The following is a 17,942-nucleotide window of genomic DNA, read 5'->3' on the forward strand; positions in this document are numbered from 1 at the left end:
CAGCTTTTCTTAATGAGACGGAATTTTTTCACAACCATGCTGTGGGGAGATGGACTGTAAGAAAATAGTGCAGCAGGCAGTCTCACACCTGCAGAACTAATCACCCAAGATTAGGAATAGGCCACAGCTGAGTCCAATAAGAAGAGTGCTACAAAAGAGCAGGTTACCTAGCTGTGAAGGGAGCTGCAGTTTGCTGGCTAGCTGTGAGGAAGAGGAGTCAGATGACTGCTGCAAGGACCAGGGACAGGCAGCGCATATAGGAGCTGCGTTGCAAAGAACTTCAAGGAGGTATGAGGCCCTGGAGATGTAATATTCCTTGTGCTATAACAACCCTAGAAGTCGTGATAAGACGACACCATGCCATCAGAGAACAAACAGGGGAAAAGCACTTTTATTTACACTTAGTCAGTTTGTAAAACCATGTGTACACTGCCATCATTTAAAGTGCAAGCTACATGTCTTCTGGATAAACTGAAGGCATAACAGGTGTTATGTAAGATAAAATACTGCCACCAGTAGTTATACAACTAACTACAAATGCCAGTAGCATAGTTCAAACCTTGACCAGCTTAGTGTGTCACTTCCTCTTGTATATTACCAGCCAAAAACATATTCCATTGCTTTAGATACAATACTTTCATCTTTCCTAGGAGTTTGTCTGTCGGAAACCACCTAGAAGGCAGGCAGAAAAACAAAAAGAGAATACAGAGAATCAGTCAACATGTAGTTAATAGTTTTTACACTAAGCATTTATTTCTTCTTTTCCTAAGTGCTACTATATTTTGACAAAATATGTTTGAAATATCTTCAAAACGAGCCCTTAATCCCTGGAAAAGTGACAAGTCATTAATTTAGTATTTTTTCATTATTATTTTACAGACTGAACAGACTGAGCTTGTATTTGAACCATGTCATTTAAGAACTGACAGCAAAAGGTAAAGGTCACATTGAAGTTTATCTCTGCACAGCCTCATAGAGGTAAGGGGAGACAACACAAAACCACATGTTTCTGTTTCCCTTAAAATACCTGATAGTCACTAGTGGAAGCCTTATATGCTGTTGCAAGTGGTCTCATGGTAGAAGTCCTTGCACTATTATTTCCAGATTTTGTTGGTGTGGCAGCAGATTTTGTAGGTGGAGTGAAAATCGAAGACGTTGAGGATGTAGAGCTTCTTTCAACGTTTTCCATCACAGTCTTAAATAGAGGGTTAATATAACGTAAAGAAATATTGAAAAGCAGTATTCCAACTTTTATCACCTAAGATTATCTACTATTTGAATATTTTTGATAAAACATATTTGGATCCCAAAAGATAAAAGGCATGTCAGTACAGAACATACAGGTACACGTGACCACCAAGCATTTTCCTCACTGCAATCATTTACTGGTTGAATTATGCCATTGCAAAGTAGTGCAAGGTTGGAAACTGTTCTCTGTCTATACTAAATGTCAACAAAGTTTGAAACAATGTATAGAATAAAATACACTAGGGAATGCAATCAAACTTCAAGGCTCCATTTTTTTATGGAGCTTATATTTAGAAAGGAATGCATGTAGAATGGAAGAGGTAGGAGGTGACTTGATGGGAACCACAAGTTCCACAACAAACCAGAGAAAACAAGATGGTAAATAACAACCAGCCTGGGGACATGTGATTTGGTACATTTAGACTCAGTGGAGCATAGGATGCAACCAGCCTAAAGATAGCAGAAATTCAGCAGCACATTTGGTAGAAGAGTGCTTTCCAAAATAAACAGTAGGACTGGTGCACATGGTGGGTCTGCAGCTGACTCTGCTTAGCACGAGGGGAACCCATGGAACTAACTAAGACTTTTAAATCAGAAGCCTAAGTGCTGATGTCAAATCCATCATATGTAGTTTTCAGTTGCAGGAAAGTCTTATCAAAACCAATCCTTCAATAGATTAGTCTCCTGAAATCTTTTGCCTTCAAAAATACAAATTAATGACCATGGGTTTGTTAATAGGTATATGAAAGTGAATACTATCCACAAAAGACATAATAAGAATTCAAAAGCAATGAAGATCAGATGCCTGGTGATTATGTCTTAGATCATTACTGCTATTAGATCATTACTGCTTAGATCATTACTGCTATTACAGCTTACAGGCAATTCATTCATTGATACAAACCGAAAGAGTAAAAAGGCATGGATAGACCACCATTCAGAAGCCCACAGAGAAAAGGGCCATAGAAGTACTTGTTTCTGAATTTTATTGAGTGCAAGAAATGTTTCAGACTGCTAAAACTTCAGTAATTGCAAGTTCAGTTTCTAAGGCTCCCTTCTCAGAATGGTTTACATTGGAAAGCTTACATTACTCTTTAGTATCATATGTCCTTAAAGGAGACCAAAAAAAAAAAAAAATCATCTGTGTAGAATGACTGAGGAATGACTCTTATTTGCTTAAGTATCCAGTGCAAAGGGCTGCAAGTATTAAAGGTCAGGATATTGCCAATACCTAGACACTAATAACTCATGTTAATATGAAGACTACAAGATAGCCATGTCTACTCCCAACTACTACTTACAAGAGAGTGCCATGTTTTTATAGGGGCAGATGGGAGAACAGGATTGGGATTTTCTTGCTAACAAATTTTCAGTCCAAAGTACTAAGATAAATTCAAGAGCCAGAAAATAGGTACAATTAGGAGCAGCAACAGTCTTAATCTGCCATTAGATATCTACTGCAGGCCTAAACTCTAGTCAGGAAACTTATCTCTATTGTGTCTTATGGTTTCACTTCCTTGTCTCAGACAGCAATATAATTGTGTGCATTGTAACTTCCAAGGAGCACAGAGATTGCTCATAATGGTCCTTCTCAGCAGCAGGAAATGTTGACAAATACTCAAGAAAAAACTTATGTGAATGTGTAACAGACTATATCTATATAGATGAACTATAGATGAACCTATAATTTGCAATTCCAAAAGAAAAAAAATTACAGAGGTCAGAGAAAATAAAAAGCAAGACCAAAAGCAGAGTGCCTTGGAACTAAAAGCAACTATTAACTTACTTTATCTATACAAGGCTTGACACCAATCATGATAGATTCACCAAAAATTCTTCCATCTTTGCTTAAGGCTTTCCGGGCTTGAAGCTTAGACTGATATTGAATATGCATCCAGTTTCCTGTGTTGGACATCTGAAGGAGATTAAGTGAAAATTGTGAAATGTAGTTTTTTAAATGCTTAATTCACAATGTTTTCTGACATAAGTGTCAAACTAAGACATACCACATGCTTTAATATGTTTCCATACTGAGCAAACTGTAGTAGAATGTAGGAAGCTGATGCTTGAGGAAATCTGAAAGACAGAAAAAAGTACTCAAAAAATTCTGAGTAGTTTAAGAATTCAGGTGTGAAGATAAAACCCTATGAAGCATTTACAGAAATCCATAAGAGACCACTGTAATATCAGAAACAGTGACTTGAGAAATACCACTTTCTAGGCATTTTACCATATACCCCAACAGCAGAATGGTGTCTTTCTAACTAAAAAAAAAATAATGTAGCAGCTCAGTTTAAGGTGCCTCACTGAAATGTATGTGTTTGCTTGCTTTAACCAATGCCAGACAACATCAATGCCCAAGTATTTTTCTCATACACTCTGAAGACTTCACCCCCCAGGTTTTTCTGATACTTTGGAAATCAACTTACCCAAATACAGTTACCCATGTGTCATCAAGTTGATCTTCTGAAGTAAGGGAATCACCTTGAGTAAAAAAAGGATCCAGCTGAGCAGGAGATAGAGTAGTCTTCTTAGGCTGCCCAATGCTTGCAGGGCTGAAAATGCTTGAAGCTGTTAAATTGAAATGGTATTGCTGAACAAATTTCTTTTGCAAGACACAGATTTATTATAAAAGAATAAAGTAAGTCAATCGTAACTTCACATCTGCAAACACACTAATAAGTTTTTATGACTAGTAACCTAGTGTTCTCTTTGACTTCAAAACACCAATAGCTTAATACAGTTGCCAAATAGGAACAGCCAACAGAATAATACTTAGCAAGAAGCCACCAGTTCATACACAAGAGATCAAACCTTGTGAAGATGGAAGGCAATCCATCAATCTCAGCTTCTTCACTCAATAACAACCACCTCTGTGCTCAGTTCAACACCACATTTGGAACAAGGAACAAGAAAAGCTGCTTGGAAACTCAGTCTCAGAATGAACAATTCTATCCTACTCATACCTACACACCTTTTGAAAAGCTAACAAATACACCACCTCTTCATAAATTAGCAAGACACTGATGTAGCTTGAATAGTGATGATTTTTCTGTATTAAAGAAAGCAGTAAGAAAAGAGAATAGAAATTTTGACAGGATATCTACCTGCTCCTGGAGTTGATGGCAGAATTCCAACTGATGGGCTCTGTGACAAAGTAAAGCTGGCCTGCATTAATATACAGAAAGTAACAAATTATTCTTATAGGCATACTGCTCAGATCAAGAGACAATTTTCAAGTGATTTAAACATTCAGGTAATAATATTAATTGTTTGCCTTAAATTATTCCTAACTTTTTAGAGAACAGATATTTGCATGTATATTTAACAAAAGATTACCAAGAGCTATTAATGAAAAGTTATTTGACAGCATATTTGACATATGCTTTGTGAAACAAAGTAGCTTTAAGTATCAATACTCAGAAACCCTGTAGTTTACCTTCTTAAAATAGTCATGTCACTACTGCTACACTGTAATAATTCACACATTCATGCGCATCCTGATGGGAAGGATATTAGTATCCAAATTTTATCAGCATTTGCACTGCCTAAAGGCTTCAGAAATCATGGAGACATAACCTTTCCTTGTATGGAGACTATTACTAGACTTATTTTCCTGCTCAACTATTTAGTGCATAGAAGGAAAGTATACTTTGAGTTTTAGATGGTAGCAGTTGTTTTTGTTTTAACATAGGATTTCAACACCCAGAACAATTTTAGTCTACTTTTAGCCTGAATTATGGCATTTCTAGATACAAGATCAAACAGCCTTGAATACCTGTAGACTTAGCAACATAGTTCTGATAGCTGCTCAACATTTTTTGAAATTTAATATCCAGTCCTTTAAGACACTATAGGATTCTGTCCTTCACAGAGAACCTCAGCTTTCAAAATAAACTTTTCAGAAGGCAACACTCAATACAAAGACTGCTCATTCAGTGAAAAATGTTCTCCTTGCATCAGAAGAGTTCAGTGAAAAGGACCTAGTAATGCTTCATTAGTCAGTTAAGCAGGAGAGCTTATTATAAAATTTATCTCATAGAAATTTCAGTGTCTCCCTTTCAATATTAACCCCAACTGTTTGATTAGATTAGATTCAGAAAAAAATTCCTTTTGTTTCCATAAAAGTGCCTCTATTGCCTTCTAAAAGGTAATCACAGAAACACAGAATTATTAAGGGTGGAAAAGATGTCTAAGATAATTGAGTCCAACCATTAACCTAACACTGCCATCTTGACCCTAAACCATGTCCCCAAGTGCCACTTGCACACATTTTTCAACACTTTCAAGGATGGTGATTCTAACACTTCCCTGGGTGGCCTTTTCCAATGCCTGACCACCCTTTCAGTGAGGAAATTTTTCCTGATATCCAATCTAAACTTCTTCTGGTGCAACCTGAGGCCATTTTCTCTTGTCCTATTACTTATTACATGGGAGAAGAGACCAGCCTCCACCTTGCTACAACCTTCTTTCAAGTTGTGGAAGGGTCCTTCTGGCAATCAGCAGTTCAATAAATTTACAAGAAAGTGAAAAGCTAACAAACAAAGCTGAATTTCAGAACATAACTAAGTATAACTTGCATAACTGAGGCATGACTTGAATTTTTCATTTCCTGCCGAACTGAAAATTGGCAATAACAGGAACTGGCTTCATGACCACAGCTCTTGTTTAAACAGGAACAGGTACACCAAACAACCCATACTAAGAACAGCATGATCTCTAGGGTCATCACTCATTTTGCTACAGCAGTTTAAACAACTAAGTTTGAGAATTCACTGAGGCAGTAAGCTGCCTCACATCTTCTGCTAAGAACAGGCCAGTGCTGAAGACACTTACTGTTCTTCTTAAGGACAGAGGTGTTGATCCAAGTCCAGGACTAGATAATTCATCATATATGCTTCTAACAGGTGGAGCACCACCTTTATCCTTATGTGAAGGGACTACTGGTTGTGGGGGAGACCCTCCTGCAATTCAAAGGAACAAAAGAAAAGCATGAGAAAACTTGTAATTTTGCTTTGGTGCTACTTGTTCTTGAGACTTCAATTAATACATTCAGCCATGCTCTCATGTTGATTGTTGTTGAGACTATTGATTGTTTCACTGGAGGTTTGCAGAGCCATCTGTCCTACCAAACTGTTCAGGTTGAATGTTCTAGGTAGGAGCATCCTGTTTATAATACAGAAGTATTATTTAGAACTTTCAGACCTCTTATTAACCCATAATATTTACTGTTTGAATGGCTGTATCTTTCAATTTTAAGCCAGGCTAGAAATCTATTTTAATAGTTTCAGGGACTACCTTGCCTATAGTATAGACGCAAAAGCAAGATTTTTAAAAATTGAGATATCCTACATGGTAAAGAACCATACCAAATGCACAGAGACATTGCACATTACTGTCACATTCCCACTGTCCAAATTCCTTGGCTTCTCATCTAATTTCATATTAAATAAAAATGTAAGCTCTTGAGAGCAGGGACTAGCTTGCATATAGACAGGATGAAGTTAAACCAGCTGCCCTCCCATTTTGTAAACTTTGGGACTTCCTGTAGAACAGAGAATTAAAACTTCTTGAAAGAACTTGACCTATCTTAACCCTTTGTATGAATTTACCCAGGAGAAAAAAAAAAGTAGTTTGCATCAAGTTTTCACTTGCAAAACATTTGGAAATCAAGTTTTTCCCATCCTAAATTCTGAGCTTCAAGGCTCTACTCTGCACTGTTTAACACATACAAGAACTGCTACTGTTACATGGAATAATGTTCATTATGTAAAGCACTCTTCCATCAAGGTTTGCAGTTTAAGTGATGTACTTGATCACTCCCTTTGGGAAGTCTGTGGTAGTATCTCACTGGCTCCCCTTTTCCTAAAATTGATACTCTGAGGCTATAAAAAACCCTTTAAAAAACCATTTGCTGAAATTCACATGATTACTTTCACTTTCATAAATATTTTCGTAAGAAGTTTGTTCCCGGATGTGTAAGGGCAGGCAGACAAGAGCAAGAGGCAGAAGACCAACAAATCTCCAATTATGGAACATTTTAAGTTGGAAGGGACCTGGAAAGATCATTGAGTCCAATCCAGCCTGACATTCAAAGAAGAGAATATTTTGTTAAGAGAAATTCTTGCAGTACTTTCATCCTCATTTTTTCCTTCAAAATTACTTCAAAATATTAACATCATGAGGTATTAAATTATGCCAACTGATTTCGTAAAAAAGCCAAGATCACTCAAGGCATGTCAACTATTCACTCATTCTTCTCAAAGAAGAAAACAGATGTACAATACTAACATGGGTAAGAACTTCTCCTAGTCTAATGAATTAGGTGGTTGAAGAAAAATGAGCATCTACAGCTAGGAAATGTCACTACTCCAGTCCAATTACAGCAGACATCAAGGCTTTAGCTACAACCACTAGATACTAAATAAGAAGTTTATTTTCAGTTTTTCTCCCCCCAGTTTTTGTAAGTTTGACCATATGTAAGTGACCTTTTAGAATTCAAAGAAATAGAAAAAATTCTGCAAAGAAGTCAGCAGTTTGCACAAGCTGCATTTAGTTTGCCAGCAGATATCTCTGCTTTCAACATCAGTGCATGTGCAATTGACTTGTAAAGAGTTGCGCAAATTGATTCTGTATTAGGAGAGGTTTATTACCTTCCCTGTAAAACAAACTTTTCCTAATACCAAAATGGTCACATTTAAAACATTTATTATAATTGAATACACTGAGCTCACCACTTAATCAGTGGAGTTTGCTTATAGAAAGATATAAAACTTTAAGGATTCAAGTCTGCAACAGTCATGCAGAACAATGAGACAAACCAACTTTTTGCTTTGAGGACAATTATCCAAAATTTAACAAATTCTGACCTGCAAGTAGTGGAGACCTTGTTTCCATGACACCAATTGAAGGGCCGTATAAAGCACGTGGCTGCGGAGTCACTGGCGCAGGTAAGTCACCCATCAAAAACCCAGGGAGAAATTGAGCACTAGTTCCTTGTTTTGGAGATGTCGGGGAGCCAAGAGTCATTGGTTCAGCTCCTGAAAACGAAATTTTAAAATATGAAAAAGACAAGTGAATGACAAAGGCAGTGTTTTCCATTGTGAGCTCTATGAAAGAAACACAACACAAGATACAGGAAGCGATTAAGATGACAGAATCCCAGAACTGTTAGGATTGGAAGGGACCTCTGGAGACCATCTACTCCAAACAGGGTCTCCCAGAGCAGGTACACAGAAACGTCTCCAGGTGAATTTGGAATGTTCTGGAGGCTCCACAGCCTCCCTGGGCAGCCTGTTCCAGTGCTCGGCCACGCTCAGTGTAAAGAAGTTCCTCCTCACGCTGAGACAGAGCTGCTTGTTTTGGTTTATGGCCATAACTCCTCTCTCTGCCGCTGGGCATCACCAAAAAGAGCATGGCAGCATCCTCTTGGCACCCGTCTCTGAGATATTCACTTGTATTGATGAGACCAAAGGCGGTTTGGTGATTCTTTTTACAGGTAAGGCGAGTTTATCACAATGTTGCATTTTTTCGCAATTTCAAGTGGCGGCCGATCGATTTAACCCCGCTCCCCTCTCGCATCACCCCAGCGCGAACCGCCCCTTCCCGGCGCCGTCTCCCAGCCCGGCTCAGCAGCACCCACACCCCCGCCTAGCGCAGGGGCTCGGCCCCGGCCCCACGCCCCTCACAGGAGCGCAGGCAGCGCCGGGGAATCCGCGGGGCGCTCCGGCCGGGCCGGGCCGGGCCGGGCAGCGCAGCCCCCTGATGGGCGCCCAGCAAAGCCGCGGCGCGGCGCGGGCTGGGGGAGCCGCGGGCCCAGTTCACCTGCGGGCGGCAGCTCCATGGCGAAGGCGGCCATGTCGGCCCGGATGGCGGGAAGGAGGCGGTGGCGGTGGCTCCCCCGGGCGCTTTCAAACAGGACGGAGCTTCCTGCCGCCGTCACTTCCGACCCACCCCATGACATGTTGGGACGGAGCGGGGCGGGCGGAGCCCCGTCTCGGGGTGGGGGTGTCGGGGCCCGGCATCGGCTTGTGCCGGCCGGTCCCCTCACGGCTCCCTGGGAAACGGTCCCTCAGGGAGGGGCGGGTCGCGAACGGAGCTGGGGGAACCGCGGTCACTGTTACCAAGGGCTGGTCCTGGGCTGCTCCCGCGGGCTGGGAACTCGGAGCGGCCTCCCCGCTCTGCCTGCCCCAGGGAAAGGGTGTCAGGCGGTGCCGGGCTGCCGGCGTCCGCCGGGACAAGGCAGTGAGCTGTTCCCCCGCGGGTCAGTGAGCACGGACAGCGGTCAGATGCAGCGGGGTTGCCTGCTCCCCGCATCGGCGTTTAGCATGGAATCATGGAATGGCTTGGCTTCCAAGGGATCTTAAAGCTCATCCAGCTCCACCCGCTGCCATGGGCAGAAACACCTTCCACTGTCCCAGTGAGCCCTGTCCAACCTGGCCTTGGGCACTTCCAGGGATGGGGCGGCCACAGCTTCTCTGGGCAGCCTGTGCCAGGGCCTGCCCGTCCCCAGGGTAAATAATCTAACCTCAACCTACTCCCTCTCTTTGAATCCATCCCCCCTTGTCCTGTCACTACGTGATCTTGAGCAATTCTTATTGAGAACAAGAGAGGTCGTGGTTCAAACACAACGATGAGCGACAGTTCAAGCTACTGGTACCAGGACAGAACACCGATCTTAAAACCAAACCTTCAAAATCACTTTAGCACACAATTTATCCAAACACAGTGTTCTCTTTATTTTGTTGCATATTAATATATCAAATCATTAAGAGCTGGCATGAAGGCCACAAAATACTATTAAAATCTTGTTGGTATTTTTTTAAAGCATATTAAGACAGTAATTTCAGCCTGGGATCTCTCACGAGGATCAAAATTACACATCCCATGGTCTGTTCTTTATATAAGATGTGGAATGGAGTGAGGGGACAGCACATGAGGACGAGATGTAAGAAAAGGCAGTAGTATGAGCAAAGACAGATCATTATCAACATTTTTTGTATCTCTACTGAAATAATGTACAGGAAGAAAAACCCTGCTAGTTCCAAGACTAGACATTAACATGATGTTAATGCACTTCAATCACTACTAGATGAGAAACAATAGAAATACACAAAGCGTATCCTCAAAAGACCATAGTTTTAATTAAAAAAAAAAAAAGGCTGGCTAGCCCACAAAATTCAGTAATATCATCTGTAGTTGTAATTTTAAAATCCAATTATGAGTGTAGTTCATTATATGAACATTTTATTATCTCGATTTTACAACCAATTAGGAATGCACAGATTTGGAAAGAAAACAACTTACCTCAGTTATTTTACTTCCTTCTCTATTACCTGCATTTTCTGATGGTTCAGTAAGCAAACCATCATTCCATTGTTTTCTAATATTTCAAGGAAAATTGAGCTGTATCTTTTTATTATTGCTCTGTTTTTAGGCAAAACTTCTTTGAAGTCAGTACAACACCATTTGGCCTTTTGATGACATGTTGGAAAAAACAGGGTCAAAGGAGGGTAAGAAAAAAATATATAAAGACTTGAAAATGCACATGTGAAAGGGGATTTCAAAATGACAGATTAAAGTACATCCAATATCTCTTCCTGTATAGTCAAAACAGATCATTTCACTTCTCCCTTTGGATCAGTCATGATTGTTTATGCTTCCATTTGCCTTTAAAATCTGTTCTTGGTACTTGTGGAGCTGCTCCATGAAGCCAGGATTTGGACAAGCTGCAGGCCTCGCATTTTTCACCAAGGAAAAGGCTCTGGCAAAGCTCAGTCTTTCTGAATTCATTAGAAAACCAATGACTACAGCTGCTGCACGGGAGACTCCTGCATTACAGTGAACCAGCACCACGCCATCCTCCAAGAAAGAAATGAAACGTAAGTTATTAACATAAGGATATTCATTAGGCAGATTACGAGTGTAAGAAACTTTACATAAAATTATTGTAAGAAGTACTGTAAGCTCCTTGCTGAGCTCAAAGTAAATATTTACACATAGAGGTAAGTCCAAACAAAATATAAGCATGAAATTAAGTATTTTTCTACCCAAAATGTTTTATTACTACCAAATTCGTCAAACTTAATTCATACCACAGTACTAATCTCATCCTCTGTCTTTCTTCCTGAGGCTTTACAGCAGTCTGTCAATGTGAAAACCAAATCATAGACACCTGGGATACTGAAGTATCTGATCTGAGTGCCAATTTTGAAATAGATTTTATTTGCAACATGGAAAGGAAATTGACAGTATCTTGTTAAAGGTTAAAAACATAGCAAGACAGCAAAGAGCTGGGCACAGAGGCAGATTTTAGAACATCTTGTAGTCCCAGCTGCATGTTTCTTGTGTACTCTGCAGGGAAGATTCTGGGTAACAAGGATCATGCACAGGAACAGAAAAATTAGAAAAGACATGGTGTGATTTGCAACAGATCTCTCCCTTCCCATCACACCACTGGTACAACTAAGGCACCTTAACTGGGCACTAGGGTGCAAAATCCAAAACTACTCAACCTCCATAAACTCACAAATGCTTTTTCTGAGGTTTGAATTCAGGCTTATCCTGAATTAAATAAAAAATTAATGGGTTTTATCCTACTTAAACATTCCCCTCACAACCTTTGAGACACCTGAATGGCTCTTTTTAGACACTGCAAGTTTTGTTAAGAAATAACAAGCCCAAATTAATGCAAAGACAACTAGACAATCTAGCATGTCTTAAGCAATGTTTGCAAGGCCCAGGCTTCGTGATGTTATGTTTATGTCAGACTATGACCTGGAAAAGCTCCTTTGACAAAAAAAAAACCACCAAACCCTCAGCACTTCCATTTTCTGAATGAAAATACTGAAACATGACATGATGTGGTCATATGCTTGAGGCTCAACAAAATTATTCTAGTTATAAACAGTCTGTTTGTCAGCCCTTAATAGATACAAGTTACTTAATGACAATTTTACCCAGAGACAAAAAGGTCTTTTAAGCACCAAGGTTCCTTTCCAGGATCTTAATAGTTTATGTTACAGATTTGGGAGCTACAATTATCTGGTATTTTAACAGACACACAGACCAGAAAATGGTTCCTGCTCCAAAAATCTTCCAGTTTAAATAACAAGACAAAGAGGTATGAAATGGAGTATTATTATCCTTGTTGGAGAAATTCCAAGCTGAGACTAGAGGAATGAGGCACAACATTATGACAGAGCTAGGAACAAAGTCTAAGCTCCTGCATCCCGGCCCAGCAAATAGTGGTAACAGCCTTCCTTGCAATGGAAATCCCACCTCCTGTGCACTGTCTGCTGGAAATTGCTCTCTTAATTTTTTTTTCTTTTCCTTTGTACAGTAAATGCTTTATTTCCTCTTTCACATTTAAGTTTGATGTGTCTTTCTAAGTAACTGGTTTGTTTTACACTGCCAAAAATTATACAGTGATACCCATTAATCCTGAAAATTATTGAACATGAATGAATCTGGGCCATAATATGAAACCAACTTGTATACTGAGAATGTTTATCTTTCCTTGCTGAAGTACATTGTTTATGGTTCATACAAAAATGAATTTTCCATGTCATTCTTAACTAATTTTGTATTAGCTCTGAATACAGAATAAAAGTGAGAAACAGAGGGCAAACAGGAAATCCATCTCTATTTAGCAAGAACTCCTTGCTCTGATGCTGACACTCTAAAGTTTTCCTGCCCAGAAATGGTCTGTGGACTTGCCAGAATCATGTAAGATTCAAGACCAAGGTGGTTTGTTTTTTTTTAATTCTCTTTTTTTAAAATTCTCTCTTTTTATGAAGAGAGAAACAAAATCACCTTCCACCAACAGAAAAGGTGATTACACAAGGGTTCTACATAGTGGGCAAAAAGCCTCATCAAGGCAAGAAATTTAAAAGAAGCATACAGCTTTTTGTTAGTTGAAGGCTAATGTAACTCCTTATAGATCCATTTTACTTTGCAGTGAACTGAGGTTTTTTCGTAAGGAAAGACAGGGGGAGCAATAAGGAATGATGTTCATGAATAAGCAAAGATTTTCTCTTTGGAAACACAGGATTTCAGAAGTTTTATTATTAGATATTAAACATTAAAAAAAAGTATCCCTCATTCATAGTATTATGACTTGACATGGGTCACTGAACATGTCATGGAAAATATGCCTGCCAAGCTGGAGCCTAGAAGAAAAGCTGAGCTCTGATCAGTATCAGAATTTGTACCATGATGTCTAGAGACTTGAGCCATTACAGTTTTAGAAAAGTGAATCCTGTTACAAGTAGCCAGCTGGCAGTGACTTACAGAACAGTGCAGGCTTCACTTGCATCCTCAAATTCACATGCTCTCATACTTCCTTCATGGAGTTCTAGAAATAATTTCTCATATATCATGTTCTCTCACCAGTGAACATCTCTTCCTCCCCCATTTTAGGAGATGAAACAGTAGTGTCTCTGTGGTTACTTCAACAGAAGAACACTTTGTGACACAATTTATCATAAGCTCTTCTAATGCTATTTTGACAAAGCAAATTAATTCAAACCAAGTAGAGATGTCTCTGTATACCACTATCATGTGCTTTTTGAACTGATCCTGGAGAACTATTCCACCAATTACCTTCTCTTTCATCCACCTCTTCCATCAGGGAACTACTAATGTTGTTGTAAAAGTTTTCCTGTAAACACCTTAACCTTCAAAATAGTAACTGAGATAGAAACACTAGAGGCAGAAAGCAAAATTGTGCAGTTGTGAATGGCAACTCTCATTTAGAAATGAACTGGAAACTGTAATTAGAAACCTTGAAAAGGTCATTTAGTGATAATACGTTATCACATAGCTTGTAAATTATAAATGAGAGAAGGAAAGAACACTGTGACACAAAGAAAACTGGGGCAAGATCATCTTTTATCCCAATCTGCATAAACAATGAACCTGACAGATATGGTAGAATAACACCCTATAATGTTTGGTTGTTGAGTTATAGTTTAGATACCAAAACAATGGTTGTTGTAAATTACACACTGAATTTAACAAACCTGAATTTAACAGCTCTGAGTTGGGCTACTCAGATAACTCTGCCAAACAGCCCCAGAAAGGTTTTCCAGCCTATTTTCTATGTCACATCCTTTCAGGATTTTGTGAGCAGTTAAATCACTTTTGGCTCCAAGACTACTAACACATTCTCCAATATTCTTGGTATGTATGTGAATTCACAGCATCTTTTTGGAGCAACCTGGTCTAGAGGGAGGCATCCCTGCCCACAGAAGGGGGTTGGAGCTAGATAATCTTTAAGGTCCCTTCCAATCCAAGCCTTTCAATGATTCTATAATGAAAAGCACAAGGATGGTGAACGGCTGATGATAAACCACACAGATCTGTAAAAGCTCTGTTTCTTGCTTCTAATCCAAAACAACATCCCCAATGGAGAAATAATCTTTCTTCATTTCCTTCTGTCAGGGGTAGTGACTTGGATTTAGGATGCAGTTGTGTAATCTCAAGTCAAGCCCTGGTAAAACTGTTTTATAAAGATGCATTTCTCTAAAACGCAAGACAGTCATTCTGAAAAAGCAGTGCTGGAAGGAATGAGGATTAACAGCAGTGCCATGTCTCTAGGAATGCTTAGAAATTACTTGGACTTTGTATTTAAAATTTAAAAAGATAATGGCAAAACTATTTATTTGGTACCATATTTTCGTTTCACAAAAGAAGTTGCTTTAATTCTTACGTAGTGTTATAAATAATCTACACAGGATAACTACTAACATTAATTATTGATAGACCGTACCTGGATCTTGGCTTTCTCAATAAACTCAAAACATTCAGGGAAATAGGAGGTAATATCAGTTTCTGGGAGGTCCAGAATGGAAATGGTCTTGTATATAAAGTCATCGAGGAAGGCATTTTGGACTCCGTATGCTACATTTAGAACGTGAGTGACCTAAGTCAAAAAAATAAAAAAAGAAAAAAGAAAAAGGCATTTCCTGAAGATAGCAAGCAAAACAAGCAGTAATAAAGTTGCTTTAATCTTTAGGCATACACAGACTCTACCTTACACTGATGCAATGTTCAGTTTTACATACATATGTTGTCTATGGTATGCTTTTCTCCAAGCAAAATTTCCAAGTGTGCTAAAACATACTGTGATAAATCTCAGGGTTTTTCTGAGAGGAAATGAAAAGATCAGTGTTCAGACATAGACTAAAAAATGGATTTTCAACAGAAAAGGGAATTTTCATCACATGGTTGGAAAAAAAAAGAAAGCAATAGGAATGAGAGCACAGAGCACCCAACAATCACCCCAATTTCAAGCCTGCTCTAACCCATCAGCTTAATGTTCCTTCTGGTTAGTGACCAGAAACATTTGCTGAAGCAGGAGGATTTCAGAGTAACCTACACCTGTTCTTGGCAGGCGGCACCACCTCTGGCCTCCTGCCATCTCTGCTCTGTCCAGCCTACAGCCAGGTTGTGTGTTATTTAAAATTACAGTAAAATGACATTTAGATGGCACCAGATGCCAACCTGGTCCATGCTCTGTCCTGCACAACCACCACTGTCCAAAGGCCTTATCACCCCATTACTGCAACAGAGAAGAGTAAAAAGACAAAATTGTGGGACAGATTTAGAGAAGGTGCTTTGTTTTTCTAGTTCTGTCAATCCACGTAAGGCAAGGGGGAATGGTGCTGCTTAGTGTCTGAAGTGCAAATGTCTATGGCAGTGTGGGAATCTGTTCCATTAAACAGCTCTAAATAATCATCACTCTTGCAGGGAAGCAAGATTCTTTTCAGTGGTACCTAGCAACAGGATGACAAGCAATTGCCATAAACCAAAACGTAAGAACTTCCACCTCAGCATGAGAAGGATTTCTTTAGATTGAGGGTGGCCAAGCACTGGAACAGGTGGTGCCCAGGAAGGTCACAGAGTCTCCCTGTCTGGAGACATTCCAAACCCACCTGGACACGTCCCTGTGTCACGTGCTCTGGGTGACCCTGCCTTGGCAGGGGGTTTGGACTAGATAATCTCCAGAAGTCCCTTGGAAGATTCTGGGATGCTCTGAAAGCGTTTCAGCTTCTCGTGAAGCCGACAGAAACCCATCCACCTGCAAACGGAGCAGCCTCTTGAAAATGCAAGTGGAATACATTTTTCCTCAGATTCGCTAGAGGACATTTCAGAATTTTTAATTCACAGGAGAAACGCGCTGCGCGCATTTTGCGAGATGCCCCTGTACATCCACGAAACGCTACCTTGTGCTTCCTCATCGTCTCCAGGTCGTGAGCAGCATCCTGCGACCCTGCGGAGAGAGACAGAGCGTGCCCGTAGCTGCGCCGAGCCCCCGCCCGCCCGGCGCACCGCGCTCCCCGCTCCCAGCACACTCACCCAGCAGCAGCCAGGGCTTCACCACCCCGACCTGCAGGTCGGCGCTGAGGTCCTGCACGAAGCCGCCGCCGGGCGCCGCCTCCTCCTCCTCCTCCATGTGCAGGCAGGCGCCGCGCCACGTCTCGACGATCCTGCGGCCGGTCAGCGTCGTGACGCGGGTGCGCTGCTTCCGCAGGTTGGCCCTGGAGAAGCTGCGGATCTCCTGGGCGAGGGAGTGCATGGCGCGACTGCCGGCAGCGCTGCGCGCCGACCGCCCAGCGCCGCGCCGCGCCGCGCCGCCGGTGACGCGGGCCCGGGGGCGGAACCGCCGTGCCTCGGGTGCCGCGGCCCCCCCGGGCCGTCCTGTCGTAACTGAAGGAGCCTTTAAATAGAAAAGGCATCCTTCCAGGGCCCTGCTTCTTTGGAGGACAGGCCATGCAGCAGCGCCTGTCTGGCTCTAAGTGGGACCTGCTTGTCGGGAAGCGTGGGAAAATATTGGAGAAAGCTAAATGGAAAATATTAGCGTTAAATATATATGTTGGGTTTATTTTTTCCAAAAAGGAAAAATGAAGAAAAGGGAAGCGAGGTGAGGCTGCTTCCCCCTTGTTCCCAAACGACTTAATGCCCATGTTTTCATGTATTTTCTGTAATGTACCATTTGCAATATTCCACAGCTGGTACATAGAGAATCACAGCATGGTTTGGTTTGGGAGGGACCTTAAAGACAATCTCGTTCCAAGCCCCGTGCCATGTGCATGGACACCTTGCATTAGACAGGGTTGTTCCAAGCCCCGTCTTGGCTTCCAACGCTTCCAGAGATGGGGAATCTGCAGCTTCTCTGGGCAACCCATTCCAGTGCCTCACAACCCCCACTGTAAAGAATTTCTTCCAGATGTCTATTTTCCCTCTTTCATTTTGAACCTCTTCTTTCTTGTCCTATCACTGAGGTTCCCAGTGAAGAATCCCTCTTCCTTGTAGGTCCCTTCAGATAATGGAAGCCTACCTAAGTGTGTGAAATGCTGGTTTGCGAAGTGAGATGCTAATACTCAACTTAAATTCTGCCAGAAATACATTTCAGTTTGCTAACAATCCTCTGTGCTGGCTTATAGAATAAGACAATACTACAGTACTTCTCCTCTTGTATTATTCCTCAAACTTATGCTGGAGGGATATGATGACTGAGAAGATCCTCCTGATAGTCCCCCAGAATGCAGCACAGAATAAAGGCAGCCATGTAAAGAGGTCTACAAATGCCTTGGCAACTCAAGAAGCAGAGAATATTGTCAGGAACTGCAATTATTAATTGCAATTAACTATTAATTATTTCTGGGTATGCCAGAGGCAGTTTTATAACA

The 17,942-nt window shown here is 40.9% G+C and overlaps 2 protein-coding genes across 2 annotated transcripts; both read right to left on the reverse strand.

Moving 5' to 3' along the window:
- Positions 1-373: 373 nt before the first annotated feature.
- On the reverse strand, positions 374-9,172 carry NUP35 (nucleoporin 35). Its single transcript, XM_084209130.1, has 9 exons — positions 9,073-9,172; positions 8,118-8,288; positions 6,085-6,212; positions 4,356-4,416; positions 3,678-3,819; positions 3,255-3,324; positions 3,035-3,163; positions 1,028-1,195; positions 374-672 (listed from the first exon to the last, which is right to left on the reverse strand). Exons 1-9 carry the CDS (start codon positions 9,104-9,106, stop codon positions 595-597), a joined length of 981 nt encoding a protein of 326 aa, XP_084065256.1. The 5' UTR covers positions 9,107-9,172; the 3' UTR covers positions 374-594.
- Positions 9,173-10,103: 931 nt separating this feature from the next.
- Positions 10,104-16,830, reverse strand: DUSP19 (dual specificity phosphatase 19). Its single transcript, XM_084209228.1, has 4 exons — positions 16,609-16,830; positions 16,476-16,522; positions 15,020-15,172; positions 10,104-11,109 (listed from the first exon to the last, which is right to left on the reverse strand). Exons 1-4 carry the CDS (start codon positions 16,826-16,828, stop codon positions 10,888-10,890), a joined length of 642 nt encoding a protein of 213 aa, XP_084065354.1. The 5' UTR covers positions 16,829-16,830; the 3' UTR covers positions 10,104-10,887.
- Positions 16,831-17,942: the final 1,112 nt, after the last annotated feature.

The sequence above is a fragment of the Fringilla coelebs genome (genome assembly GCF_963513975.1).
Source record: "Fringilla coelebs genome assembly, chromosome: 7".
Taxonomy (NCBI): Eukaryota; Metazoa; Chordata; class Aves; order Passeriformes; family Fringillidae; genus Fringilla; species Fringilla coelebs.

Coding starts and splice junctions, on each gene's coding strand:
- NUP35 (XM_084209130.1), bottom strand. CDS start 9,106: ATGGCCGCCTTCGCCATGGAGCTGCCGCCCGCAG. Junction 6,213..8,117: donor AAGGTCTCCACTACTTGCAG/GTCAGAATTTGT, acceptor TTTGAATTGCAG/GAGGGTCTCCCCCACAACCA. Junction 1,196..3,034: donor TCAAGCCTTGTATAGATAAA/GTAAGTTAATAG, acceptor CCTCTATTTAAG/ACTGTGATGGAAAACGTTGA.
- DUSP19 (XM_084209228.1), bottom strand. CDS start 16,828: ATGCACTCCCTCGCCCAGGAGATCCGCAGCTTCTCCAGGGCCAACCTG. Junction 15,173..16,475: donor AGACGATGAGGAAGCACAAG/GTAGCGTTTCGT, acceptor TTTTTGACTTAG/GTCACTCACGTTCTAAATGT. Junction 11,110..15,019: donor TTGAGAAAGCCAAGATCCAG/GTACGGTCTATC, acceptor TCTTTCTTGGAG/GATGGCGTGGTGCTGGTTCA.